This window comes from Nicotiana tabacum, chromosome 19, assembly GCF_000715075.1.
Source record: "Nicotiana tabacum cultivar K326 chromosome 19, ASM71507v2, whole genome shotgun sequence".
Lineage (NCBI taxonomy): Eukaryota > Viridiplantae > Streptophyta > Magnoliopsida > Solanales > Solanaceae > Nicotiana > Nicotiana tabacum.
Window position 1 is genome coordinate 135,165,496 of NC_134098.1, and position 27,461 is coordinate 135,192,956.

At 36.9% G+C, this 27,461-nt stretch overlaps 3 protein-coding genes and 1 non-coding gene across 4 annotated transcripts; 2 read left to right on the forward strand and 2 right to left on the reverse strand.

Moving 5' to 3' along the window:
• Positions 1–13,342, reverse strand: LOC107830495 (putative importin subunit beta-4). Its single transcript, XM_075238670.1, has 21 exons — positions 12,753–13,342; positions 11,629–11,761; positions 10,247–10,383; positions 10,120–10,165; positions 9,661–9,873; positions 9,011–9,514; positions 8,798–8,932; positions 8,502–8,717; positions 8,331–8,420; positions 8,009–8,256; positions 7,828–7,916; positions 6,717–6,757; positions 2,855–2,885; positions 2,650–2,772; positions 2,345–2,562; positions 2,112–2,207; positions 1,883–1,995; positions 1,602–1,737; positions 1,412–1,516; positions 986–1,286; positions 1–375 (listed from the first exon to the last, which is right to left on the reverse strand). Exons 1-20 carry the CDS (start codon positions 13,025–13,027, stop codon positions 1,086–1,088), a joined length of 3,150 nt encoding a protein of 1,049 aa, XP_075094771.1. The 5' UTR covers positions 13,028–13,342; the 3' UTR covers positions 1–375; positions 986–1,085.
• A 1,166-nt stretch (positions 13,343–14,508) lies between these two features.
• Positions 14,509–20,486, forward strand: LOC107830494 (uncharacterized). The gene is made up of 7 exons (XM_016658067.2): positions 14,509–14,772; positions 17,826–17,925; positions 18,026–18,146; positions 18,239–18,360; positions 19,759–19,880; positions 19,969–20,128; positions 20,202–20,486. Exons 1-7 carry the CDS (start codon positions 14,646–14,648, stop codon positions 20,308–20,310), a joined length of 861 nt encoding a protein of 286 aa, XP_016513553.1. The 5' UTR covers positions 14,509–14,645; the 3' UTR covers positions 20,311–20,486.
• A 731-nt stretch (positions 20,487–21,217) lies between these two features.
• Positions 21,218–21,302, forward strand: TRNAM-CAU (transfer RNA methionine (anticodon CAU)). The gene is given in 2 exon segments: positions 21,218–21,255; positions 21,267–21,302. It is a non-coding gene; the product is annotated as a tRNA-Met (tRNA).
• A 208-nt stretch (positions 21,303–21,510) lies between these two features.
• On the reverse strand, positions 21,511–24,564 carry LOC107830492 (pentatricopeptide repeat-containing protein ELI1, chloroplastic-like). The gene has a single exon (XM_016658063.2). It carries the CDS (start codon positions 24,258–24,260, stop codon positions 22,383–22,385), a length of 1,878 nt encoding a protein of 625 aa, XP_016513549.2. The 5' UTR covers positions 24,261–24,564; the 3' UTR covers positions 21,511–22,382.
• Between the last annotated feature and the right edge of the window lie 2,897 nt (positions 24,565–27,461).

Genomic DNA, 27,461 nt, shown 5'->3' on the forward strand with positions numbered 1-27,461 from the left:
TGACAAAGTTTCATTCCAAAAATAGAAGTCATAAATTACACAGTAAACCCCGCCTTCAAACAACAAAAGAATTGTGGATATACACTGAACTTTTTTGAGGAAAATAAACAAAAAATACTATGTAACGAAAACCTCACACAACATAACTTCCAGCACCTTTTCTTTTCCTAATTTTTTCTTTGACACCTTATAACCTATAAATAACACCATCTATATATGACAGAACTACCCCAAACCCCTCCCCCACTTCTCCTCCATCCCATCACCCCGAAAGTAGAAAGACAAGACACTCTTCAATAGAATATGTCAAAATGGAAGACATTGCATCTCCATGGAAAATTTTGACACCCGACCACAAATAAAACAAGCACAAACCTGCAAAAAACACAAAATTATGAAAATTCTGAGCAAAATACCTTTAAAAAGACAAAGAAAATAGAAATAATTGTCCATTTATGACTTGTTCGAAGTATGGAACACTACACGTAAATGCCTACTAAAGTTCAGTGTAAGGAATTATGAGGTATTGAGGTTAAAGATGCATAATCAAGCTTGTTTTAAATCGCTATTACCTCTCAACTTGGCTATCAAGAGCCAACTTCAATTGGGTATTCAGAGGCAGAGACTAAATTAAGTGTGTAATTGTTTTGGGCGAAGTTTTAGGATAAAGGAGACAAATATGAGTAAGTTGTTTATACACGCATACAAAAAATGAAACATTTTTTTTATTGAAGTGAAGAAATCACACAAAAATAAAACATAAATATTATTTCTAAAAATGAAAGAAATCACCAGTAAGGTAGATGATAAAGGTAAAGATGAATAAGGAACTACGGATATATCAGGTTTCTTAAAGCATAAAGACAATTGAATTAAAATGACATGAATTGCCCGTTGAGATGGCATTGCGTGACATGTAATGTAGCATCTTTAGTTGCGAGGAAGAATGATAGCAATAGTCTGGATAAGACTATATAGTATATACCTGGAAGTGATCAGCCTAATTAGCTGCTCTTCCACCATGGATGAGTATCCAAAGAATAAGCTGATAAAGAAAACTGCTCTCCCATAAGGCTCTTTACATGTCAGCTCTGAGGTGCAATAGTTGCAAGGGCATTAGCATGTGCAGGTGAAAGATTACTCAAAAGAGGCTGCATTTGTTGACCATAAACTGAAATTAGGTGAGAAAATGCTCTTCCAACATTAGCCTTGACTTCTGGGGTTTCCACAGATGACATGGCAACCTGGGCAAAAACATTTACCAACTCTGGAACCAAAGATAGGATCTGCATATTCACAAGAGAACAAAGCAGAAGGAAAGAAGTGTCTAATGTTAAATTCCACAGAGGATGGAGACATAAGAAAACAAGAATGATAATTAATGTGACAGATAAGATGAGACACAAAATACCTGAGAGTTAGATGACAAAACAAGATGGTATATGCAACTGTAGACTGCCATGGATTCCTCGTGATCTTCTTTTAGAGGAAGAGCTTTCAAGAAAACAGGTAGCACCTAAAGAAAGTACAACATCAAATAACGCCCATACAAATAGAGGGAAACTTTCAAAACCAAAAACGATAAAGGTCAATCTGCATACCTGATTCAGTGGGATTGTCTCTGGATGGACCATTATCATCCTCGCCACCGCACCAGCAGCATTGTCTCTCACCGCATTATCTGGCTCAGATTCGCCAAATAATGGGTAAAGGCCCCGTAAGGCATCCCCATAATATCTAGAATAAAATGAATAAATTAGATATACGATGTACCAACGAAGAAGGCAGATGGTAAATAAATCAGTGGATGCAACCCCACAAACTCGGAACACATTAGGAACAGAAGGAGATAGATAAACAAGGTGTGCATATGAAAGTATACTTCAAAGCAGCATCACCACCATTTTTGCACAACTCGCCAACACAAAATGCTGCATTCCTTCGGTTTGTAGCATCTGCTGATGCTAATTCTTTAAGAACCAGGGACATCACAGCCTGAAATATGATTAGTGTTCTCCAATTCAGTTGCAGAACTATTGAAAGTGTGTGCGTCTGTATTGGAGAGTTAGAACCAAAAGAACCAATTAACTAGTTTTTTTCCAAAATTTTACATCAATATAGCCGCCAATTGGAGCACCCATGTGTTGAGCAACTTCTGCAAGGGTTGCAACGACCATGGTCCGATCTTGTGGTGGGCGTGATGCTTTCTGCAATTGCATGGGTTATGACATTAAACACTGCGACTAAAGCTAATCTCTAAGGCAAAGGATAGAAAAAACATGAGATGAGAGTTTGAAGGCCTATGACCAAAAAAATATTGTATAGGGGAGCATCCAAAACTTACTGCAAATTTCATCAAAGGATTGAACAGTGTTGAAAAGATGGGAGCAAAATGGGAACCCATGGCCTTTGCAAATGCAGGGAGGAGATCAGAAACAGCATCCATTAGCACTTCGTCATGTTCAGTGTCGTCGTCATCAGCCTCACTATCTGATTCTACGAGCTGACAAGCAGACTGTTCACGTAATAGAACTGAAGTGGCCTCAACAAGCTGAGTGATATCTATAAAGACGGGGAAAGCAAGTTCATTAATCCTGAATTTCATTTTAATGCCTGGAGAATTAAAGGAACCAAAATGTGCACGCTTACAGGGCTCAACAGCCATGTAACCAAAATCCTTCATGATGTCAGCAACAGCCATACAAGCTTGTGCAACAACTTCTTTATCGTCATCTTCAGTCATTGTCTTTATGTAAATTTTCATCACAGTATCTGCAAAACAAAACATTTGTAAATACCAAGATGATAGATTTATTCCACAGATTATGACCAACACGCAGAAGATAAATCTTACCAAGAACTTCCTTTATCTTTGTCATTCCCTCCTGCCAAAGAGGGGGGGAAAGATGAAGCAGTCATCAACATCAGAAATATTATAATATGTTCTAATTTCACTGAAAGTCTAAATGGACATGATAATTAAATCTTAAAATGTGTGACCTCATGTTAGGACAGCACAATCTTAACCCTACTACTTCAATGGTTTGACCTATATATTAGTTTTCGGTTGTTTACTTTTAAACAGAACTTGATACGCGTTATAACACTAACTTTAACAATATCAACAATTCAATATGTTACCAATTTCATTGAAAGCTTAAATAGATATCATAATTAAATCCAAAGATGTGTTACTTCAGCCTAGGGTAGCACAACTACTTCAATGGCTCAACCTATATATGAGTTTTCAAATGTTTATTTTTAATCAGGACTTGATGCATATTCTACTAAAAACTTTTAACAGCATCACTCCAGATTTAATAGCATTGCCACAAAAAGTAGCCACGTAATGCCTCAACTTACACATTTTCTTATAACAGTTATTGAAGTTTCACCTACTGAAAGAGACTTTGTATGTCTTATGTGAAAATAAATGTTTACGCAATGGTCCCCATCAAAAGGAATGTCACTTTGTTATTTTTTCTTCACATTCAGGTCAAGAAGTGGCAACGTCTCCTACATATTATCTTACATAAATGTAGCTTAAAAGCATTGGACGAGACTACAGTCAAGGGATATGGTTACACTACTGTAAGTCAATGTAAATATTCAGCTATCTGTCTACATATGAGGATATTGAATCATACCTAAATGTTTTATTTTTGGTGTAAAGGCCTTAAAGAGAGAGCTATAAAATAATTGGAGCATTCCACCAATACACACTAACCACATATAGATCCCTAAGAACTTTGTTGAGCCTCATGGGTTTTCTTGTTAAAACTTTATGGTCTGGATAACCCCTCAGTTCCAATCCAGGACTAGCAAGGAGAAAAGCCTGCTCAAGCTCAAAACTCAAAGAAGTTCACATCGAAGAAACTCAGAAAAGTATGTGTAACGACCCGTCGTTCCGAGAGTTATAGCCCTGTTTCCCCATTTCTGCTTCTTTATGTGTTGTTCAGCTGTGTTGAGTTGCATCGAGTTGGTAGGTTTGGGTCCGGAGTAGTTTTGGAGTGAAATGAACACTTAGTCCCTTAGTTAGAAAGCTAAGTTAGAAAAGTCAACCGGAAGTTGACTTATGAATAAACGAACTCATTGGGTGATTTTAGACTTAGAAGTGTGTCCGGAATGTAATTTGGAGGTCTGTGGTAGAATTAGGCTTGAATTGGCGAAAGTTGGAAGTTAAAAAGTTCTTAGGCTTGAATCCGAGGTTGATTTGGTGTTTTGGTGTTGTTTTGGGTGTTCCGGAGGTTCGACTAAGTTCAGGTAGTGATATATGACTTGTTGGAATTATTGGTTGAGGTCCCGAGGGCCGAGGGTGAGTTTCGGATAGGTTTGGGTTGTGTTGCGCTCGTTTTTCTTATGTTTCGACGCCGTTTCTTCAAGCATAAATAATATCATATTGAACAAATGAGCTCCGATTTCTTTTTTGATTGAAGCATTAGATCCGTATCGTAATTACGTACCTGTAGTAAAAAGAATCGTCGAATTTGGACATCGTATGAGATTTTAGGGTCATTTTACTAAGAATTAGGTTGCCAGATTTTTTTCAGAATAATTACAAAATTGCCACTGAATTCGTAATTAAAAATATGCACCATTTGCAAATATTGAAAGTTTGAAACCAACATATCTCATTCATTATAAGGTCAAATTGAGTGATTCAAAAGCCTAACTTAGACTAGAATTTCACAAGGAATCCATTGAAGGCATAAAAAGCGAGTTTCGGGATCGTTTGGCACGAGAAACGAGGCAGAATAACCGACAAAAAAATATATAAAACGAGGGTTTGTTCATTCGGTCATATTTTGAGTTGGGGAACTCGGATTTGGGCGATTTTGGGGGCGATTTTCACCATAAGGATTGGGGTAAGTATTCTCTACTCGATTTTGGTTATATTTCATGAATCCATCTTCGTTTTTGGGATTTGATTGATGATTTCAAAGTGAAATTGAAGGAGTTAGGGCTTGAGTTTTGGAGAGTTATAGGTTGGGATTTGAGGGACCAAACAGAATCCGATTTTGATAAATTTTATATGGTTAGACTCAGGAGAGGACGAGGGTTTTGATTTTGCCATTGTTGAATGGTTCCGAGACGTGGGCCCGGGGCCGGTTTTGGCCGGTTTCGGATTTTTGGCATATTTTATAGTTTATATTGTGGAATTCGATTCATTAGCCTATGTTGATAGTATTAATCTGATTATGGTTAGATTTGGAGCTTTTGGAGACCGAATCCAGAGACGAGGGCATCCCAGAGTAGGATTTTACGTTGTTAAGGTAAGTAACAGTTTTAACTCTGGCTTTGAGGGTATAAACCCGGAGAATTTGATATCGTGTGACTGTTTGGAGGTGATACGCACGCTAGGTGACGGGCGTGTGGGTGTGTACCTCGAGGGATTGAGACTTGGTCCGTCCCGTGAGGCCTCATGGCCATCATCTGTGTTTTCGTAGTTACTTGTTGTTGAACTTGTCTGCCTTCATGTTAGAGAACATGCTTAGGATTTATTCATGCTCACATTATTTGTACTCAGTCATAGAAATTATTGTACATATTTACCTCGGTCTCTATTATTTGCTAATATGCTGTGATACTTGACGTGGGCTGTGTTCCCTTATTTATTGATGATGGTGAGGCTAGTAAGGTACATGATTGAGTGAGGCCGAGGGCCTGGTTGTGAGGATATTAATACCATAGCGCGTGAGTTGTCCGTGTAGCACGTGAGTTGACCGTGCGGGTCCGGGTATTGATACCATAGCGCGTGAGTTGTCCGCGTAGCACGTGAGTTGACCGTGCGGATCCAGGTATTGATATGATAGCACGTGAGTTGTCCGTGCTTAGCGCTTGGGCTTTGGGAGCCCCTCCGGAGTCTGTACACACCCCCAATGAGCGCAGAGTGTTGAGTGTTGAGTGCGAGTGATGAGTGACACTACTGTGAGGTTGTAATTATTTGTGTTGTTGCTGCATTTATCTGTTAAACTTCTTTGTGGCATTTACTGAGTTATGGAATTTACCTGTTTATTTCTGTTTATTTTTAAATTGTGAAAATAAATAATTGGACTATTTTACTTAGCTCGTCACTACTGCTCAGTTCCTTAGTTATTTCTGTTACTTGCTGAGGTGGTTGTACTCATACTACACCCTGCACTTTATGTGCAGATTCAGGTGAGTTAGAGCACGGCGATCGTTGAGTTCAGGCCGGCTATCTGTGGAGATTGCAAGGTAGTTGCTAGCGTCCGCAGGACCTTGTTACTCCTTTTGTCATTTCTTCTTTTGGACAGTTAGACAATTTATATATCTTAGTTTATAGTTTTAGACGCTCATGACTTAGTGACACCCCGATGTTTGGGGCTCGTTTCCGTATTTTTCTATATTATATTTAGAGTTGATTTAGTTAATGAAAAATTTAAATGTTGAAATGTTTTATTAAATTCTTATAATCGGTTTAGTAGTAATATTTTGGGAAGTAGGCTTGCGTTGTAACACGATAGGCGCCATCACAACCATGGCTAGATTTTGGGTCGTGACAGTATGACATGTCTCAAGCTTACGGCACAAAAACCTCTGGCACTATGTAAGAATAACTGATAAGTCACCCAAATCTTCAGCTAACTTTGACCACAGACAAACAAGAAATCCATAAATTAAAAGAAATGCCAATAGAAGAAAAGATAAATGATAAACTAAGTACAGTGATAAAGGAAAGATAGATCATTACTCACATTATGACCTTGGAGGGCTGCTTGTGTAGCTATCAGAATATCTGCAAGCAAACAGATCCAGAAAAGAGCACTTACGGGCTAGCTTGTAGTAGTACTTTTGAAAAAAACTAGAAATTACCACATCATATATAAAACCAGTATCAGACATCAAGATTCACGAGGATTTATTTATTCCACTTGACCTTCACTTGTATTGTATTCATAAACCTCAAGAATACTTTCTCAGATAAACCTCAAGAAGTGAAACTACAAATTTTCAAAGAATGACAACAGAGCAAGATGCTCTGACCCGCCTCATAATATATGAATATGAGAAAATCAGTTCAGCAAGGAGGAAACTATGGGGTTCGAACCCTTTTTTGTCATTGTATTTAAGCTGAGGCACCAGCCATGAACAAGACTAAATAGAGTACTTTCAGATATTTTGTTGAACAAATGTGTCTTAATGGCGTAAACACTAAAAAGAGTTCATATCGTTAGCCTAGGTTGCCAAGTGCCGAGGTAATCTCCACTTCACCTTAGCTTCAAGCAAAATAACTCATAATCTCATTTCACTAAAATCATACGGACAAAGATGTAATACATTAGTTGGCAAAATTCTATGTTGTCTTTGAGGTGTGACGTGTAACACACTGACTGGAGCAATACGTACACTGTTTGACTAATATTTCACTTCGTAAACTGACACTCTAAACTGGTCAAAGAAGTAGAGAGATGTAGAGCCTATTTAAATAGGGATAGAGCTCATAAGGGCATAGCTAAAACAGGAAAGTGAAAAAAGAAGTAACAGAGGGGGACACGGGAAAGAAACTCAATGGTAGGGTGTCAGACAATCCTCAATAACAATTAGGCCTTTTTCATGTCCCTATTTTACTTTGAAATTGTAGCACAAGAGGATATTCCGCTGTGTTTTATATATCTCTAGATCCTGCTAACTTAATTGCATATAGATATCAAGACTCAAGAGACTCTTAAAATCAAGATTCTAACAACACATGAAATAGCTACAGATAGATTGACATGTTATCCAATACAAACATATATGCCCCAGGTCAAGCAATGCAACAGAATGCCAACATTAAGCTGGCTCAAGCAGCCCATTACTACTCACATTTGAGAGAAATAATGGCTTGCATTCGTACGTCCTCATGGAAGTAGCTAGAATGCCTCACTAAAATCTTCAATGACTCTTCCAAGTAGCTTGAGTTACATTAAGGAATCCAAATAACCATTAGCATCGATGTCAAACGAGATGAGATTTTGTAAATTTATACATATTGAGAAAAGGATACGGTGCATAGGAACCCTTTGTATGTAAAGCAAATAAGCCAAGGGCTTGAGTTGCAGCTGCCTTTTCATCGAGTACACCAGTCCTTATACTAATATTACGAACTCTAGGTTCATCATGCGCTTCATCATCGGATGACACACCGCCAAATCCATGAATATTTTCATCTTCATCGGAATCATCAATATCAACAGCAGAACCATCATCTAGGTTGCAGGAGGTGAATGCCAAAGGAACAACATGTGGAAGGTACTGTTTCAAAAGAGGAAGTTATAGAAGAAAACACGGCATGTTTAAAAGTATAAAGATCCAAGACATTGTGATACCTGAGCAAATCCATCATCTAAAATTTCTGCTACATTGCTAAAGAAACCATGAGTGTATTCACGAAGCTCACTAAACTCCAAACCGAAGCCCTGATAGCATCAAAACCTATCAAGAATTGTTTGTAATTTGACTAGAAACCCAAATTGTGAAGAGCTTATAAAGTTTCTTACTGAAATTGCAGCTTCAATGAAAGGCGGCAAAACTGGTTCCATCTTTATCCTGCCAACAGACATTGCAACTATCCCAACCAATTCAGTAGCCCTAGCTCGTGAACGGAGGTCTTCATCATTGGTAAGCACCATGAAAACTTTCATCAACTCTAGAACTCTTTCAGCATAGGGAACAAATGCTTGTTCAGCAGCTGATGCAACTGACCCAATAGCAGACTGCAATAAAAGAAGAAAAGAGGTCAGAAGGTGATGCAACTTCAAAATGCTGTTCTTGAAGTATCTAAAAGGACACTTACCATGCAAGTCTCCTGCAAATTACGAGGGCTACTCTGGAGGGCACCAAGTAATTTTCCCATCAATGGATCCAGGAAAGGAAGAATTTCTTCACCCATGTTCTCACAAAATGCAGCCAATGCATAGTAAGACTTTTCCTGCACAGGAACAGAAACCATTTTGAAGAAATAGAAACAGCACCAACAGGACTTATCTATGTCTTAGCACGTCCGCACCTTAACTTCATCAGATACATCCTCCAAGGCATTTAAAATGCAAGGGAGGACACTTTCATAGTGAGAAACTATCTCAGGCTGCAGATGCTCAGCAAATTGGCCCAAGGCAAACGAAGCAGCTCCTCTCACCATTTGTTCAGGATCTCCCAGAGCTCCCAACACAATGTGGAGAACTGGTTCCAGTTTATTCTTCATGAGCTCCAAACAACCCTCAGATACAACACCTAGAGCAGTAACAGAAGCTTCCCGAAACTTCCCATTGGGACTTTGACTGCTTAAAGAAGCAAACTCAAGAACAGGTGGGAACACATGTTTAGACAAATTCAGAGCCATGGTATCAATTACTTCTGCAGCAGCTCGATCTGGAGCAAGGTCATCGTCTTCATCCCTGTCTGTAGATTCAGCAAGCAATGGACACATAACTTGCAAAATTGGTGTGACTAGTTTGTACTTTTTAAGAGAATTTGACTTGTACTTCGCTAGCCACGAGATTATTTGAATAGCCTGAAAAAATGAACAATTCAAAGAAAAACACTTGAGAACATCACACGTCCAAGTAATAGACGACGAACAGGCAAAAACATCATGACAACATCACAACATTCAAGTACCAACAGACTAACTAAACTGTAACCACATCATGCTCCTACCTGATGGCGAGTGTTCGAGTCCAAATTAGGACTTGAGCAAACTTCGAGAGAAAACTGCACTATTGCTTTAACTGAATCCCCAAGTAGAGGTGCCGGAGATTCTATTAGCTCATCAAATATTTCAAAAGCAAGCACAGCAACATCTTCGTCGCCTGAAGCAAGACACTGCCTTGACACATTCAAAATGCTGGGAATAAACTCTCGAAACTTGACCTGCATGAAGGAAAGAGGAGCAGCCACATTTTCAGGCAGATGGCAGTTAAGATATTTAAAACTTAACAGGCATTGTCAATTCTTCTCAAGACTTTGAAATTTTTTCATGTGATCCCAACAATTTCACCCACTGTCCGTCTCTACACCAAGTTGACTCTAACAATATTTGAAGAAAAACTTTACAATGACTGGAAACATGAAAGCTGCACGAGTCATAAGATAGCATAATGAACAAAACACACTCACCACTTCTGCCTCATCATGAGTAAACTCTAGAAAAGATCCAACTGCCCTGTTTACATGATTTAATTAAGAATTATAAAACATAATTTCGTGATCGAGGAAGTTCTAAAGATTTTCAAACAAAATTTACTTGAGAGCTGCAACTCTGACACGGTTACTTGTTTCGTCTTGAAGGCACTTGAGCAGCAATGATTGCAAATCGGCAAAATATGGTTGAAAAGAATTCCCAATAGTTTCAGTCAAGGAACTGAAAAGAATCAAAGCCACCTTGCATAATCAAAACAAGGAAACCACCCATTAGTCCACTAAACTGGGTAATCCTACATGTGATTGCAGAACATGGAACAGAGGGAGACAATATGATTGTCTGAGGATGCACTCATGCACCTGTTATTCCAATCCAGGGGAGGTGAAGATTGATGAAAGCAACATTTTCTTTACATCGATTAACAATTAACTGATGCTCAGGTTTTATAGTTGAGGTCATCAGTCACTCCAAAAGAGGTCATGTCAACAGTTAAAATGGCTAAAGGAAGAGGATTTTTAACTAAAAACCTTGATCATGGAAGATCGAATTCAAAAGGTACAAACTTGAGAATTGAGATGACTCAATTCTTTTGGTCTGTCAAGTACTGACAGTTTCATTCTGTTTGCTTATTCTCACTTCCCAATTGAAGCGCCCCATCCCCACTTCATCGAGCCTCTTTTTTCATTAATTCCACCAACTGCTCCTCATTTGGAACTCCAAAAGGAACTGACAAAGGTTTACAGGCATTCTACCTTAGTATTACATGAATACAGAAAACAAGTTTAACGGTATGCTGAAACTCCCAAACACTTTGAATTTTCAGAATGAAGTTGCATCAGAATTCAGTTTGAGGGGAAAATTAAGTACTTTTTCCAGAGGGTAGGGGTGTTTACACTTACAATTGAAATCTACAAATGGTTAATGCAAATTGTGACCAAAGGATATCATCATACTTCTATAACTGATTGGAAAGATAAAACTCAGTAATTGCAAGGAATTTTATTGGTATAAAGCAATTAAGATTTTGGGATCTTTACACAAAAGCCGGCAGGATTCACTGTTTACTTTTCTCAGCCGGTATACATAGATTGTACACTGATTTTACACGGTTATACACATATTTTATATACATTATACATCTGCTGGTTATTTTTAGTTTAAACGGTCGGATAGGCGGCTATTTAGGTTAATTCTTCTAAGATTTTTGGGTATAAGTTGCTTCACTTTGTAGTTTTTCCATCCGAAGATCGAAAAGAAAGTGCAGTAAGTGTCTTGCACTAGCATAAGTGGTTGCAGTTAATCGCAACGCTGTCTTACCGCTGGCCGCAAATCACCACTGGATGAATATAAGCTACCAACAAACAAATTTTCATAGTCTCAAATCTCAAGTAGCATGTATGAAGCTTTTCATTTACGAAAGCCCTGAAGCTGCATTTGTAATTGAAAAAGAAAGTGCATAAATCAAGTGTTCATCTAAAGCATACCTCTCTATGATCTTCTTGTGCACTTTGACTGCACTGGAACAAAAATGGCAACAAATCTGACCACTCTCCAGCTGGAACCGCATACTTTGCAACGATACTGATCACATTTGCACTAGCTCGCCTCACCGGAGGACTGCAAAATGAGCATCACAACAGATCAGTAGCAGGCAAAGTATCATCTTTCCTAGCTTCCACGAATATTATCCACATAGAGGTGGAATAACAGCGGCTAGGTAAAGGAATTCAATGCATCTCCATAGAAAAACTAGAATGAACACAAAAACAAAGGCCGTGCTCTAAATTCTTTTCACACACACATATATCATCGAGTAAATTATTACAAGAACAAACTGACTACAGAAAGTACAATTCTAACTCAATCAGCTTACTTGACAAATCAGTGACTCTACCATCCATTACTACGAGAATAATCAGATAACAAAAATCGACTTCATCAGTAAGAAAATGAACAAAAAGCTCAACAAAGAATCTCTTGATTCTGCAAACCTTGTATACAGTTAATGTTAGGTTTCGTGAATGGGTGTGAATGGGAAATGGAAGAGGCACCTTTTGAATTGCACCTCTTCATCTCACCCTTTCATTGTCTATAAATTTAGAGACTTAGCCTCACTTTTCAGACATGGAAAATCTGAAAACTTCCTCCCTTTTTTCTACATTGTTTCATTATTTTTCCAAATAAATAAAGTGTCAAAGTGTGATTTGCTCCGTTTGTTACGATTGCCAGTATTACAGAATAGTTTTTCTGTTCCATCCTGGGAGTAAGTAATCCAGTGAGGGGATTAAATTCCTTAAGCAACTTGTGGGCTGGGAAATTATTTTATGTTTTGTTTATTGAACTAACATTTCTTTACTTCTCTGATTTTCTGGTTTCGAACACAGATTACCAACAGTTAACAGTACATGTGTTATAATCTATAATGGAGAATTGTACTAAAATTCTAATCCAGCAGACCTCATAAAGTAATAACACAGTGATTTTTTTAAAACAAAATGTGGATACAAACATGCATGTAAACCTATATAGCAGCGGCCTACCAAATTAGTAGCGGCAAATAAAGTTGCAATTTTGATACTTAAAAAGTGAGAGAAATGAATCAAAGGACCTGTGTTCCATGGTGATGCTCTCAATTAGGGACTGTTTCACAAGCTGGCGAAGTTGAGGGGATAACTTAGCCCAGTGGCCAGTGATTTTCTTACGGAGGAGAACCGCCGCAAGCTGACGAACGTTAGGCGTTTTGGCGGTGCGGAGATGGTGAATCAGTGATGGAACCACTTGAGGATCCTTGGCTAAACGTTTTATTTGGTCCTCGGCTTGTCTTCTGGCGTCATTGTCAGGCATCAAAAATTGAATCAGTAGTAGCTCAAGTGACTGAGCCATAATTGAACTCACTCTCTCTTCGATCCCTTGGCGTGTGTGTGTGTGTGAGAGAGAGAGACAGAGAGAGGGAGAGAGAGAGAGAGAGAGAGTTTGTTGGAACTTTGGGAGCTGAAAGGGGAAGGTGGCTGTGGAGGAGAGAAACCCTGCGGCGGCAGTTGAGGGTTTTGGTTTATATATTGGAGAGAGAAGGAGATGGGAATATTGTTACTCTTTTGTGTGGGGCTGAGTGCTGATGCGGCTTTGCTTGTCTACACTCTACACTGCCGGGAACGCCGTCGGCATGCGTCAATTTGCAAATGTGTGTTTGTTAGGAATAAAAATGTTTTATTCGGAATAAATTCTTTTAAGTGTTTTGTTTTTTTGAATGAAAATATTTTTCTTTAAATATTTATTTAAGAGATTAATAATAGAGTTTCCAATTTGATAGTATTTTGCGTTAAAATTTATCTAGAGAGCTATTACTAATAGTTTATAAGTATGCCACAAAATTTAAATCGAACTTTTAAGTTTCCGCATTATGACTTTCGCTTTAAGCAATATTAGTAGCTATTGAGTGATGTTAATTTATTTGACAATTATTTTGATTTTTTATCTATGTGGTACGATTTCATCTATTATTTTTAAGTATCATTATTTATGGAGTAAGAAATTTATTATACGTTAAAACAAAATATTATTTGATTTACCAACATTATTATAAGATATTTTTCTGAAAATATTTTCTTACTCACCAACTACTAAAAAATATTTTATTCTTATAAGAAAATATTTTTCCTTCCTAACTCGGGATTGGGTTAAAACTAGGGTTGTGCACGAATCGGATCGGATTTAGCATATTTCGGATTGAAATTTCGGATTTCGGATTCTACAAAATGCAATCTGAATTAATATCGGATTAGATTTTAAAATTTGGATCGGATAAATATTTCGGATTTTCATATCGGATTATACGTATTATTAAGGCTATTACTAATATAATCGGCTAATGCAGCTATCTTATCTGCTTTTTCTGTGTTCTGTGCTAATACAAACATCACTTTGCTTTTCATCCCTTTTATCAGCATTGCATCTCTAAAAAAATATTTTTCTGGAGGTTCGAGTTTTTATGGCTCTAAGTTGCAAAACTCATACTTATATTTTCTTTGTAGAAGAGGCAATAAAATAAGAATTTTTTTTTCCTGTAATTATGAGGGTATTATGGTGCCAGTGTAGCTAAATCCAACAATTGTAAAGGTAATAACTTGGAGGAAACTATCAGAAATTAAAGTTTAGTATTTATACATGCCCTAATAATTTCGGGATTTCGGATCGGATTAAAATTATACCAATCCAAATTCGATCATAATATCCAAAATTTTAATAAACATAATCCGAAATCCGATTCAAATATCCGATTTGAAATCCGAAATCCGAAATTGAGGGATCGGTTCGAATTTCGGATATCGGATCCAAATGCACAGCCCCTAGTTAAAACTTTAAAACTCGTTTCCGAACGTCAAACGACTTAGCGGGGTAAGTTTCCTTCCGTTGAAAAATGATCTCCTGAAAATCAAAGTCTTCTCTGAGCACTGAGCAGAACTTGAGCTTCATCACAATTAGGGCACGCAACGCAAAAAAAATGAGGAAGAGAAGTGTGTGGGCATGGGGAGTTGCAATCTTCTGCTTCGTAGTGCTAATGATTGTCACTCCTGCAATTCCTCAGTCTCAAGAATATCATAATTTTGCTGATCAACGCCAGTTTTTGGGTATACGCATATTCAATGTTAATCTATGTTTTTTCTTTCTTTAAAATTTGGGTCTTTAGCTTTCAATTTGCGATATTGTTACAGTTCTAGGTCATGATTCATGAACCGGTTTTTGTTGCTTTAAGTGTCGGTTCACTGTTGCTCCAGAGTATTGAACTTATATTCAATGTGCTAATATGGTTAAATTAATTTGTTTTATAGCAAAATATTAGCTCATGTTGCTGTCAGGGCGGCTCAATGATATTTGTGGCCTAAAGCCAAACTTAAATAAGGGGCCCTAAGATTTTTGTTGTAGAAGAAAACTCATAATTTTATTTGAAATTTATTTTTCTAGCTTTTTGAGATGCGAAATTATTAATAATTTGTTTATAATCGATTTCTTCTAATAATTCTTTTTCAATTGATAATATAGCTAATCCATTTAATCTATCTTGAGATATTGTTGATCTTTAAGTAAGATTTTATTAATTTTAATTTTGAAAAACTTCTTTCCACTGAGGCAACTATTACAGGAATTGTTAACATTATTCTATAAGCAATATAAGCATTTGGAAAAGAAGCAAGTCTTTTTATATGATTAAGTATATCGATTAGAGTATCATCTTCTACATGTATTATTTCCCTTAAAAATTTTAATTCATAAAATAAGTCTAAACCATCAATATCAGAGTTACTATTATGTTTCAAAGAACATTCAAGGTTAAGACAATTTTTCTCTAAGTTCTCATCATCTAGAGATCTCAACTTTTTGCCACTAAATAGGAAACCAAAAATATTTTCATACGCTTCAAATTGTTCAAATCTACTTTGAAGTGAAAAAATAGCTTGGTCTACTATGTATAAGAAGTAATCAACTCTAAAAGATTCTTCAAGAGATTTTGTAATTTCATTATCAATATTCTCATCAAATTGTTTCTTTCTATATATTACACGTTTATTACGAAATTCAGGTTCTATATTCAACTCATATGCAATTTCCTTAGCAGAAATCATGGCAGTTGTAAATACTTCTTCTCTATATTTTTTGAAAAAGGAAATCAAACCCCTAAGTTGATCTATGGCAACATCAATATGCATATCTTTTGATTGTAAATGTTTGCTAACTGAATTAACTGCAAATAGTATATCATACCAAAGAGTCATACCCAGTAAAAACTCAAAATTTTCAAACTCATAAGTTGCTAAACAACTAGCTTCGCTTTTAGTTTTTGGATCCTCACTAACTTCTACTAATTTCAACAAAGCATTTCTTATTTGTGGAGTTTGAAATCGTATTGCTTTAATACTTTCAATACGACTTTCCCAACGCGTTTGTGATAATGATTTAAGAGTTAGTTGGGTACATTATTTTTTAAAATTTTCCATCGCTTAGTAGAAGAAGAAAATAGTGAATATATGCGTTGTACTACTCCAAATTTTCCACATTTTCTGATTTAGAATTTTTACTATTCGCTACAAATTTATCAAGTGCTCCTTTTTGGGATTGTACTAGAGTTTCAATCCTTTTCCTTTTTTGACGTTTTGAACATCCGGATTCATATTTTCTAGTTGACATATTAAAAATCTAATAAATAACTAAAAAGACAATATATACTTACAAAGAAAATATATCCAAAAAAATTAAAAAGTAGATGCAAATAATTAAATATAGAACGATCAAACATGATTCAACAAGACAACAAATAGATAATTTGATAAGCTTTTGCTACTTCAAAATTCTTGATGTAAGGCCAAAATACTTGAGAACAAATCAAACAGATGTTACTTGTGCTCTGTTCTTTTATTTTGAGGTAGTAACTGAATGAGATTGGAAATTTGGAATGTAGAGAGGGCTTTGTAAAGAAAGATAAAAAAAGATAAAGAATGTGGGCCCATTTATAATAATAATGGTAGATAAATGAGACAACATAGTGGAATGTTCACGCGTAAGGCATGAATTCCCAAAATATATTCCTTTTCCAATTGTTCTCCAACGTCCCCTTTCCTTGAAACTTCCATTTTTTTTTCTTTTCAAATACTTAATATTATTAAAACAAATGGACAAATACATTAAATATCAGAAAATTTTGGGGGCCCTAAGCAACGGCTTTACTTGCTTGGCCATTGGGCCGGCCCTGGTTGTTGTATTTGTCCTTTTGTTACAAGGATCACTATGGTCGTGTATTCGGAGGCGGAGCCAAGATTTGAACTTTATAGGTTCTAAATTCTAGGATAGCGGACATCACGTGCTAATAACTGGTTTCTGAATTTAATTTTTGTACATATTTAGTAGATTTCTTAATAAAAATAGAAGGTTTGGACTAAAGCTACTGGGTTCGGCCGAATCCATACCTTGCCTTCGAGGTCCGCCACTGGGTGTACTTTGGTACCTGTATGCAAGTTGTTTTAAATTTAGTTACATCTGTATGTTGACATGTTGTATGCCTATGACATTTGTATATTTCCAATTAGTCCTACATCTGTTTTAATCTTTACTCTTTACTACCTATAGCCATTCTGATCCATCCTCACGTCGAAGTGATGATGGTTATGATGATTTTCTCTGAGGGAGTTGAGAGTTCTGAGATTAGCTTGTGACAATATGATTAAACTAAGTTCAGAGAAAATAAGAACAAGAAATTGTAGATGGTTTTCAGCAGATACTCATGAGGACAGAGCAAGCAGCAGATTGCTTGTTTTCTCTCTGTTATATGCTGAATTGTCCTTCTCTGATTTTCACTTAAGCAAAGTGTTAGCTCCTGCTATCTGGAAATTGGTTTTTGCACATTCATGTTGCTGTGGAAGAGCATAGTGAATTTGAAAAGTTTAGTACTCACGTACAAAAATTAAGTATTTTGCTCTCGCCTTAAATGTTTAAGAGTCGGACATTTCACCCCTTCATTACCTTTAGTTTAGATTGAATAATACGTAAAATCAGATTTATCTTCTATTTTGAAGTCAGTGTTACCAGTTCTGTTTTCATGTCAGCTATTCATTTTGATTGGCTACTGGGTGGTATATACTGCCTTTGGAATTGCTGCTGTAATTTTTCATGCCTTCTTTTTCTTTTGCAGGGATTCCCAACGCGCTGAATGTGGTTTCGAATTTCCCTTTCCTTGTGATCGGTCTAATAGGTCTTGTACTTTGTCACCACGGTAACTATTTCAAGCTGAGGTAAACTGTTTACAAATATCTGCTCTACGTATGGTTAAGGCTTCAAAGTTTATATGTCCAGTACTTCAAACTAATTCCACTTGATATGTGCTTCAAAAAGCTTGCAAGGAGAGCTTTGGGGTTGGACATGCTTCTATATTGGTGTGGCAGCCGTTGCTTTTGGGTCCTCATACTATCATCTCAACCCAAATGATGCTAGTCTTGTGTGGGATAGATTGCCAGTAAGTAATTTAAGTGTTTACTGTTAAGTGCAAGCTGTTATTAACTAAATTTTCTTTTGTGTGCTTGCTTTTGATACTCTCTAACTTTGCAGATGACTGTGGCATTTACTTCTATCGTTGCTATCTTTATTATTGAAAGAATAGATGAAAGAAAGGGAACTTTGTCTCTCATTCCATTGCTTCTGGCTGGTGTAATTAGTATCATGTATTGGAGGTAAGCTTCTATTTTCTATAGTTGCTAATAAACTCCTACCCTCCCCACTCCCACCATTAATTTCTTCTAAAAGAAAAAAGAAGCAGGAATAGTGGAAGAAACGCAAAGTGTTCCCTGGATATATGCTCTTCGGGTCCTCTCCTTTTTTCTTTTTTTTTTTCTCTTCTTTCTTTTCTTTTCTTTCTTTCTAGATAAGTTAGACAATTATTTTTCTCACAAAGGAACACCAAGTAGGTATTGGCAATTACATAGTTACACATTACTAGCCTACCGAGCATGTAAGGAGTTACAAAATTCAGCAGTGTCAAAATCATCTATAGTGTTCTAAATTTTACACTTTATTTAGCTTAAGATCTTCCTTCAAAGCACTTGCATTTCCTTTCTAGATAATCCATAGAATGCATAAGGATATCGTCATCCATGTTTCTTTCAATGATTTCCTTATGATGTGTAGTGTCTTTAACATCCTTAGGCATCGCCCATTGTGACACTGAAAAGGTTCATAAACAAACACCATAACTGCCACTTGAAAGCAGAATGCAAAATCAGATGCCTAAAGTTCTCATCAAGCTTTTGCACATGTAAATATCTACTGCACATACTGAAGCTCCTTTTCAATAGTTTATCATGGGTAAGACAGTTCCTCATATGTGATTATTCAAGTAGAGCAAGCCACTTTCAGGAGTTTACTTTTCAATATATATTTCCTAGTTCCCTTGTAATTGAAATGTCAGGACATTAGAGCATTTCCTTACTGAAAATTTGCCTGTTTTTCTCGCTTCCTGTAAGAGAGAATCTACTCCTCCCTTCAACTCCTTAGCCTCTGCCAGCTTTCCAAAAAATTGAACGACCCTTTTAAACCCCGTCATGTAAACTCCTTCTGAACTCTATGTCACTACCATTTCCTGGAGCTAGGATTACGAAGATTATTGAGCTTCTTTGATAAGACTGCTAAAGACAAGAGGGGTTGCTCTGATGGTAAGCAACCTCCACTTCCAACCAAGAGGTTGTGAGTTCGAGTCACCCCAAGAGCAAGGTGGGGAGTTCTTGGAAGGAAGGATGCCGAGGGTCTATTGGAAACAGCCTCTCTACCTCATGGTAGGGGTAAGGTCTGCGTACACACAAACCTCCCCAGACCCCACTAGTGGGATTATACTGGGTTGTTGTTGTTGTTGTTGTTTGATAAGACTGCTTAATATTGATTAACGGTTTTGATTTATAAGAAAGTATAACATTATGGATGTGTTTTTGCTTTTTGTTGCATTTTCATTTTCTAAGCGTGCTAGAGGGGATTGGATGGTCTAGATCCATAATAAATTACTGCATTTATTTCTGTTGATCATCATTTGGCTTTTTTCAGCTAAAACAGCTGTGTGATTGTACATTTTCTTCCTGAAGGTTCTTTGAGGATCTCCGTCCTTATGCGGTAGTTCAGTTTGTGCCGTGCCTAGCCATCCCAGTCATGGCTATCTTGTTACCTCCAATGTACACTCATTCCACTTATTGGTTGTGGGCTGCAGGTATGAATTTCTTCTTCTCTGGGTTCTGTGACCTTGTTCCTGCAGCACTTTGTGCCTAAATAAAATGAGATTTTTCTGCATAATGCAGGATTTTATCTTTTAGCTAAGATTGAAGAAGCAGCGGATAAGCCAATCTACAACTGGACTCATCACATCGTCAGTGGCCACACGCTCAAACATTTATGTGCTGCAATGGTGCCTGTCTTCTTGACATTAATGCTTGCCAAAAGGGACACTGAAACAAATAGGTACAGTTGTCTCTCTCTCTCCTTACTTTCATCTTGCACTGTCATTACATGATTCGATTTCACTCTCCTACAGGATCAGTTTATATCAAAGCTGGAGAATATCTTGGAGTAAAGCAAAAGAAAATGGAGCAGAAGTGGAGAGTTACACTTATTCAAGTGTCCCAGTTGAGGAATCACGTTGAGGCTCCTTGTCATTTCATAGACAGAAACTCTTTTATTTTACTGTAAACAGAAAGGAAGACTAAAACAAGTCTCTAGAACATTTAATCTGGTTCTTTCTTGTTCATCGGAAAGAAAGATTCGGTACTTTTTATTAGTGTATACAAGTCACATGTCAATGTATAGAAAATGTTTTGTGCCATAGATTATGTCTCGGCCGTGAGCCTTGCTAGCAGCATAAATCAATCTTTAGCTGTTGGTTACTTTGAATAAAACGTGCAATGGTGATCCCGATTTTGTTGCAAAACCATCAAATCACGAGGCAAAATAACACATGAGAACCAGTACTGAAAAAGAAGAAAAAAGAAAATGAGATCTGACTCGTATGAAATAAGGTGAATGAACCATTTAACCTTTAAACTAGTTTATGCTACGTAATTTGAATTTTCTGACATATTATTCTTTCTTGGTAAACTTCTTTAACTTCCACCAAATTATTGCTTTGGATAGGTAGAACAGAGGAATCTGGGAGAGTTTCCACCGTTCTGGTATAATTACCAATTAGCTAACATTCCAAGAACTTCAAGTCTAATACAATCATATGGTAGATCACCTTATCGCTAAATAATTATTAGCCAAAGAGCATAAACACGAGGTTGAATATGACTCTACTAAATTGCAATTTTTATCGGAGTAAGAAAAAGTACTTTGTTTCTTTTGTCAAAAAATATAACAATTTTTTTAAAAAAAAATCATACTTTTAGACCTTTATTTGACTAGACTTGTGCTACCTTTAGTACTTCAATCAGAAATTCCACGAAAGTGCTCAGCTTTCTGTCTTTGCACGCGTTTTATTTTTTCTTTGTGAATTGGTCAATTAGATTAGATAAGGATAAATCGTATATTACATTTTGTACTCTTAGCAACAACGGGGTGGTGGCGCAGTTGGCTAGCGCGTAGGTCTCATAGCTTCTGAGTAATCCTGAGGTCGAGAGTTCGAGCCTCTCTCACCCCACTATCATTTTTCTCTTTCACAATGGCCAAATGGCCCTACTAAGCCTATGTATAAAACTATAAATAGAGCAACTTTCCACTTAACCATTTATGAATTTTGTGTTAAACACATGCTTTCTACGGTTCAACCAGGTATGGTGTTCTATGTTTGAAAGGGAGATAAACAACAGTTTCAAGTCCAAACAAAACCTTTTGGTATTTCGCTTGTATTATACTGCATCACTTTTGTAGGAATAAGACACTAGCTACAATGCACATTCTAGTTTTTGGGACAGGTGAAGAGGATAGTAAGACAAAAGCATCCAAGGAAGAGTACAATTCATGTATAATAGCTGAATATGTTAGGGAGTAATACTCAATGATAGTTAAAACCTTCAAAAGCTTAAACATAATTCAATTCCCGTGGACTTGACGAATTGTTGAATTTAATACTTATAGTAAGTATAATATGTGGGTTAACAAATTGATTTGATGACATTCAACTTCTCTCATTTTTGAGGTAACCAAGAGCATTACTGTACCGCAAGGCCAGACCAGGTCTAATGGTTTATTGCAGAATGGAGCTTCCTGCAACAGTGAATAACATCCTCGAAATCAAGTTCACAATATTGGTGTCTCAGCAAGAATGGAGATTTCAAACTTGATATACGATATACTACGATAAAGTCTATCTTCTCCCACCACAGTCATGTTGTGAGATTTTAAATTGGTTCTCCAAAAGTTGATTATTATCAAGTCTTCATCGAGAAAACCAAGGGAACAACATCCCTCCAGGAAGGATACTTCACCCTCTAACATCACAAATCTCCATAAAACAAACCACCATCTTGAGGCTTGTTATTGGCCAGCGGGTGATAGTTCAATGAGGAGACAGCTTGTGTACAAACAGATATTCAATGCCACTGGGGTTTAATCATTTCCTCCCAAGCCTGGACAGTGAACAAGGTAGATCTTACAGTTGGTAGTCCTGGACATGGTCATGCATAGCAACTTCAGGAATTCCCGAACTGAGTTTGTTAATTGATCTTGACGCTTGAACAGATAAATTAGAGGTATCAATAAACTACATCTTCTTTTTCAGTCACCAGTAGTCTCTGCAGGAACAGGACCCATCTTTGAAATGATGAAACCGATTCACATCCCTTACAATGATCTCTCTTTGATATATTTTTGAGATAAGTTTTACAACAGTATGACAGTCTCCACAGATTCTAAGATTCTTTGTCACTCGGAGAACTGTATCTGGGCTTGTATTAAGAATGCCAAAGGCAATGGCCAGCCTCTCACTGTGACTACTCAGGTTCTGCTCTTTCTCTTCTTCACTCACATCATGCAAAGCAAAAGTAGTATCTGGCATGTAACCAGCCGCTCTTATCTTGGCAGGCAGGGCCTCTAAAAATATGTATATTTGTTCTGCCTGTGGATGAGATGTATCTCCTCCAAGGAATAAATGGGCCTTTCCTTCAAATTCAATCCAACTACATCCAGGATTCTTCATAATACGCTGTGATTTCAGTTGGATCCTCAAGTCGTTCACTTCCTCCCACATCCCAGCTTCTGCATACATATTTGAGAGCACAACATAATTCCCGCTGTTGTCTGGTTCCAAGATAAATAACTTTTTAGCTGCTAATTCTGCAATTTCTAAGTTGCGATGGCTTCTACCAGCAGCTAATAAGGAACCCCATATGCTTGGTCCTGCTTCCATTGGCATTTGAGAAATGAGGTTATATGCATCCACCAATCGTCCAGCACGACCAAGTAGATCAACCACACAAGCATAATGATCATGTCTCGGCTCCACAAAGTAAACTGAACTCATACGATCAAAATATCTCAGTCCAACATCCACAAGACCCGAGTGGCTGCAACCTGATAACAAGCCTGTAAATGTAATTCCATCAGGCTGTACACCAGCTCGTATCATATCCTCAAACGTTGAAACAGCTTCCTGCCCACAACCATGGGATGCGTAAGCAGTAATCATTGTATTCCAAGCAACCAACTTCTTCTCCTTCGGGTTTATCTGATAGAAACACAAACGAGCATCAACCAGGCTGCCACATTTCGCATACATGGCTATAAGAGCTGTCTGCACCGACGGATTCTTCTCCAATCCGGTCTCTCTAACAAAACTATGTATCTTCCTCCCACGTTCTAGTTCAGCTGAGTGCGCACATGCAGGTAAGACACTCATAATCGTCACCCAATTAGGCCTCACCTCCGAGTCACGATCCAACATCTTATCAAACAATCGCAACGACTTATCAGCTAAACCATTCTGAGCATATCCAGAAATCATAGCTGTCCACGACACTATATTCCGAGTTGGCATTTTCTCAAACAACTCCTCAGCATATTTGAATAACCCATCTTTCATATACCCAGCAATTAATGCATTCCAAGACGATACATCTCTCACGGGCATTTCATCAAACTGTTTACGAGCGTCAAACAAATCACCACACTTAACATACATATCAATCAAAGAAGTGCCAACATAGATATCAAACACCAACCCACATCTCAATATTGAGCCATGAACACATTTCCCCAACCAAATATCACACAAGTCAGCACATGACTTGAACACAAAAGGATAAGTAAAATTGTCACCACGCAAACCCAAAGAATGCATTTGGAAGTAAATCTGTATTGTTCTTTCGGTAATCCCATAAAGGGTAAGTGCTCGAATCATGGCATTGTACAGAAGCGAAGAGGGTTCAGTGGCATTATCGAAAATACGTGAGGCGGAGTCGATTTCACCTGAGCTGGCATACATAGCGACAATTTTCGCCGCGACAAATCCATTGGGATAAATCCCTCGAACGGCCAAGTGAGCGTGAACTTGTTGGCCAAGTTTGAGGCAATTCTTGCCAATCAAGTACTGGAAAATAGGTGCGTAAGAAGAAGGCGGAAATGAGTTTTGGTACAATGGTTGCAAGAGGATTTTCAACATCGTATTTCTGGAAGCTGCTCTCCGTCATGAGACAAAGAAAAAATTCGAACTTTGGAGCTGATTCAATTCAATATGGAAGTTTACATGTCTACTTCCCATTATTTGGTTATTCTCCTTTGCATTTTCTGTCAAAGTATTGTTCAAGTTTTTTACTTATAAATAATGTATCTGTAGTTTTAACAAGAGAAACGAAAGTATACAAACGACTTCTCTATCGACCAAAACAGACAGCCAACGTATCTAATCAGAAGAAGAAGAAGAAGAAGAAGTAAGGATATATTCAAATCATGAGTACAAGGTAAAGGAGTATAAGTTGGCTAAGATTAACAATGACGATTTATATATGTTCTTAGAAAGAAGTTTATTTGCTACCCACCATTAACACATGTACTCTAAGTTTGTAATTCCTTAACTTTGTTTTTTTTTTTTTGGAAAATTTGCACGGAAATCCGCGTACTTTTGGTGCAATAGCTCGCAAACCAAACCAAATTAATTTGACTAATCAAAACTCCCCTTTGTTATTTTTTCTATCCGTAGTATTTGAATTGGTGCACAACAAAATCCAATTATTTCATGATGTTATAAAATAAATACAATTTAATAAAACATGAACAAGAAATGGAGATAGAGAGGAGGAAGAGATTTTCTTCTACCTATCTATTATAAGGTCTTTATATAGTCATGAAAAGTGAAGAACCGCAACTGTAAAATAATGAGTGGATGACCACTATTTAGTGGAATGGCCATTATTGAGAGAAATGACCGCTATTGAGTGGAATGGCCACTACACAATAAATGTAATGAGGTTCAACATTGACATTCACTCTCTCAAACTATTCACAACATTCCCTCTTGGATGTCCATATAATTTACTAGAAAAAAGTACATAGTTATATGTAATACACATTACCTGCTGCCTCGTTAAAAACCTTACCAGAAAAACCCAGTGGGACAAAATATTGGTTAAGGAAAAAAGAGTGCAACGCGTAGTTACTCCCCCTGAAGAAAACACCATTTAATATCTCGAACGGCGCATTCTAATTTTGTATATCAGCTTTTCAAATGTTGAGGTTGGTAATGCCTTAGTGAACATATCAGCCAAATTATCACTTGAACGAACTTGTTGAACATTTATTTCACCATTCTTTTGAAGATCGTGAGTGAAAAAGAATTTCGGTAAAATGTGTTTTGTTTTATCTCCTTTGATGTATCCTCCTTTCAGTTGAACTATGCATGCAGTATTGTCTTCATACATTATTGTTGGAATATTTCCTTTCGAAGAAAGACCACATGTTTCCTGAATGTGTTGAGTTATTGATCTCAACCAAACGCATTCTCGACTTGCTTCAGGAATAGCTATTATATATGCATGATTTGAAGAAGTAGCAACCATCGTTTGTTTTGTTGAACGTCGTGATATGGCTGTACCTCCACTTGTAAATAAATAGTTTGTCTGAGATCGACCTTTATATGGATCAGACAAACATCCTGCATCTGCGTAACCAATTCAATGATTACTTGGACTCGTTTGAATAAAATAAACCCATATCAATGGTCCCTCGAAGGTATATGAATATATGTTTAATACCATTCCAGTATTTTTGTGTTGGGGAATAACTAAATCTTGCCAACAAGTTTACCGAGAAAGCTATATCTGGTCAGGAATTATAGGCAAGACACATTAATGTCCCAAATTGCACTAAAATATGGTACTTCGGCACCAAGAAACTCTTCATCATTTTCATGAGATCGGAATAGATTTTTCTTTATATCAAGTGATCTCACAACCATCGGGGTACTCAATGAATGTACTTTATCCATATAGAATCGCTTTAAGACCTTTTCGGTGTATGTTGATTGATGGACAAATATTCCATCTTTCATATACTCAATTTGTAAACTAAGATAAAATCTTGTCTTTTCAAGAACTTTCAGTTCAAATTCTTTCTTCAAACAGTCTACTGCTTTCGGAAGTTCCCCAGGAGTTCCAATGATATTTAAATCATCAACATACATAGCGATTATAACAAATTCATATCCAAACCTTTTTACAAATACGCAAGGACAAATTGGATCATTCTTGTACCCTTCTTTCAATAAGTATTCACTCAGACAATTGTACAAAATACGACCTGGTTGTTTCAATCCGTATAAGGGTTTCTGAAGCTTTATTTAATAAATTTTTTCGGAACCTTAATATGCTTCAGAACAGTTTAAATCCTTCAATGATTTTCATACGCATATCAAGTTTTTCATGTATTGCCAGATTAAAACTTAAAAATAATTTCATCCACCACAGGAGAACATGTCTCCATATAACTAATGATATGATATTTACGAAATATTTTGTGCCACAAATCGTGTTTACGTCTATCAACTTGATTTTTCGTTTCACTTTTTGCACAAGAACATCCTGCACTGCTTTATACTTTTAGGTGTTCGGACTATTCGTCCAACTTCACATTTTTTTGGTAAAATCAATATTGATTGTGTATATTTTATTTTGGCCAATCATTTATCTATCCACATTCCATGAAAGATTTGAGCTCAATATCATCATCAATATTGATAATATTGAGCGCTACATTATATTAATAACATCGTCGACGATTATTTTATGTCGGTTCCATTATTACCCAATAAAGACATAACTTATTGAGATCTCTTTATCTCATTATTTTCAGGTACCTAAGCCTCTCCCATGAGGTCTTATGAAGTGTTATGCCGTGGTGCTCTTCTAGAGCACTTGCCTCCTTATTATGACCATCTTGAACATTTGCTCATCTCCTTCTTCAAGGAATTTTATCTTTGGAACCGATTAGTCTATTATGCTTCATGCATGCCATAGACTCTGTTCATTATAAACTTTATTCTATTTGGAGTATTAGCAGCTGAAATATGATATTTAGCTTTGGATCAGCAAATGCGCCTGGCAATATTTTACAAATGAATTATCACTTGAACTTCAAGTTCATATTTTCTTGTACGAGGATCTAGATGTACTGATAATAATTCATTCCATGTATTACTTTTTCAGCTGTTTATTTTCTCCCCCTATTGTTGGGGTCACCAACACATATCCCTAACCTTATTTGGGGACCCATCTTTATGCATTATGGTAGAATAATTAAATCATATACCACATCCATATTTTTAGATGGAAACTATTTAATTCCTGACCCTGAACCAATTGTGATTGGG

Bases quoted from the DNA above. Each gene is read 5' to 3' on its own strand.
- LOC107830495 (XM_075238670.1), bottom strand. From the start codon at position 13,027: ATGGCTCAGTCACTTGAGCTACTACTGATTCAATTTTTGATGCCTGAC. The intron at 10,384-11,628 runs GTATGCTTTAGA...TGATTATGCAAG, and splicing joins CACAAGAAGATCATAGAGAG to GTGGCTTTGATTCTTTTCAG. The intron at 8,718-8,797 runs GTAAGTGTCCTT...CTTTTATTGCAG, and splicing joins ATTTGCAGGAGACTTGCATG to TCTGCTATTGGGTCAGTTGC.
- LOC107830494 (XM_016658067.2), top strand. From the start codon at position 14,646: ATGAGGAAGAGAAGTGTGTGGGCATGGGGAGTTGCAATCTTCTGCTTC. The intron at 19,881-19,968 runs GTATGAATTTCT...TGCATAATGCAG, and splicing joins TTATTGGTTGTGGGCTGCAG to GATTTTATCTTTTAGCTAAG. The intron at 20,129-20,201 runs GTACAGTTGTCT...ACTCTCCTACAG, and splicing joins AGGGACACTGAAACAAATAG to GATCAGTTTATATCAAAGCT.
- LOC107830492 (XM_016658063.2), bottom strand. From the start codon at position 24,260: ATGTTGAAAATCCTCTTGCAACCATTGTACCAAAACTCATTTCCGCCT.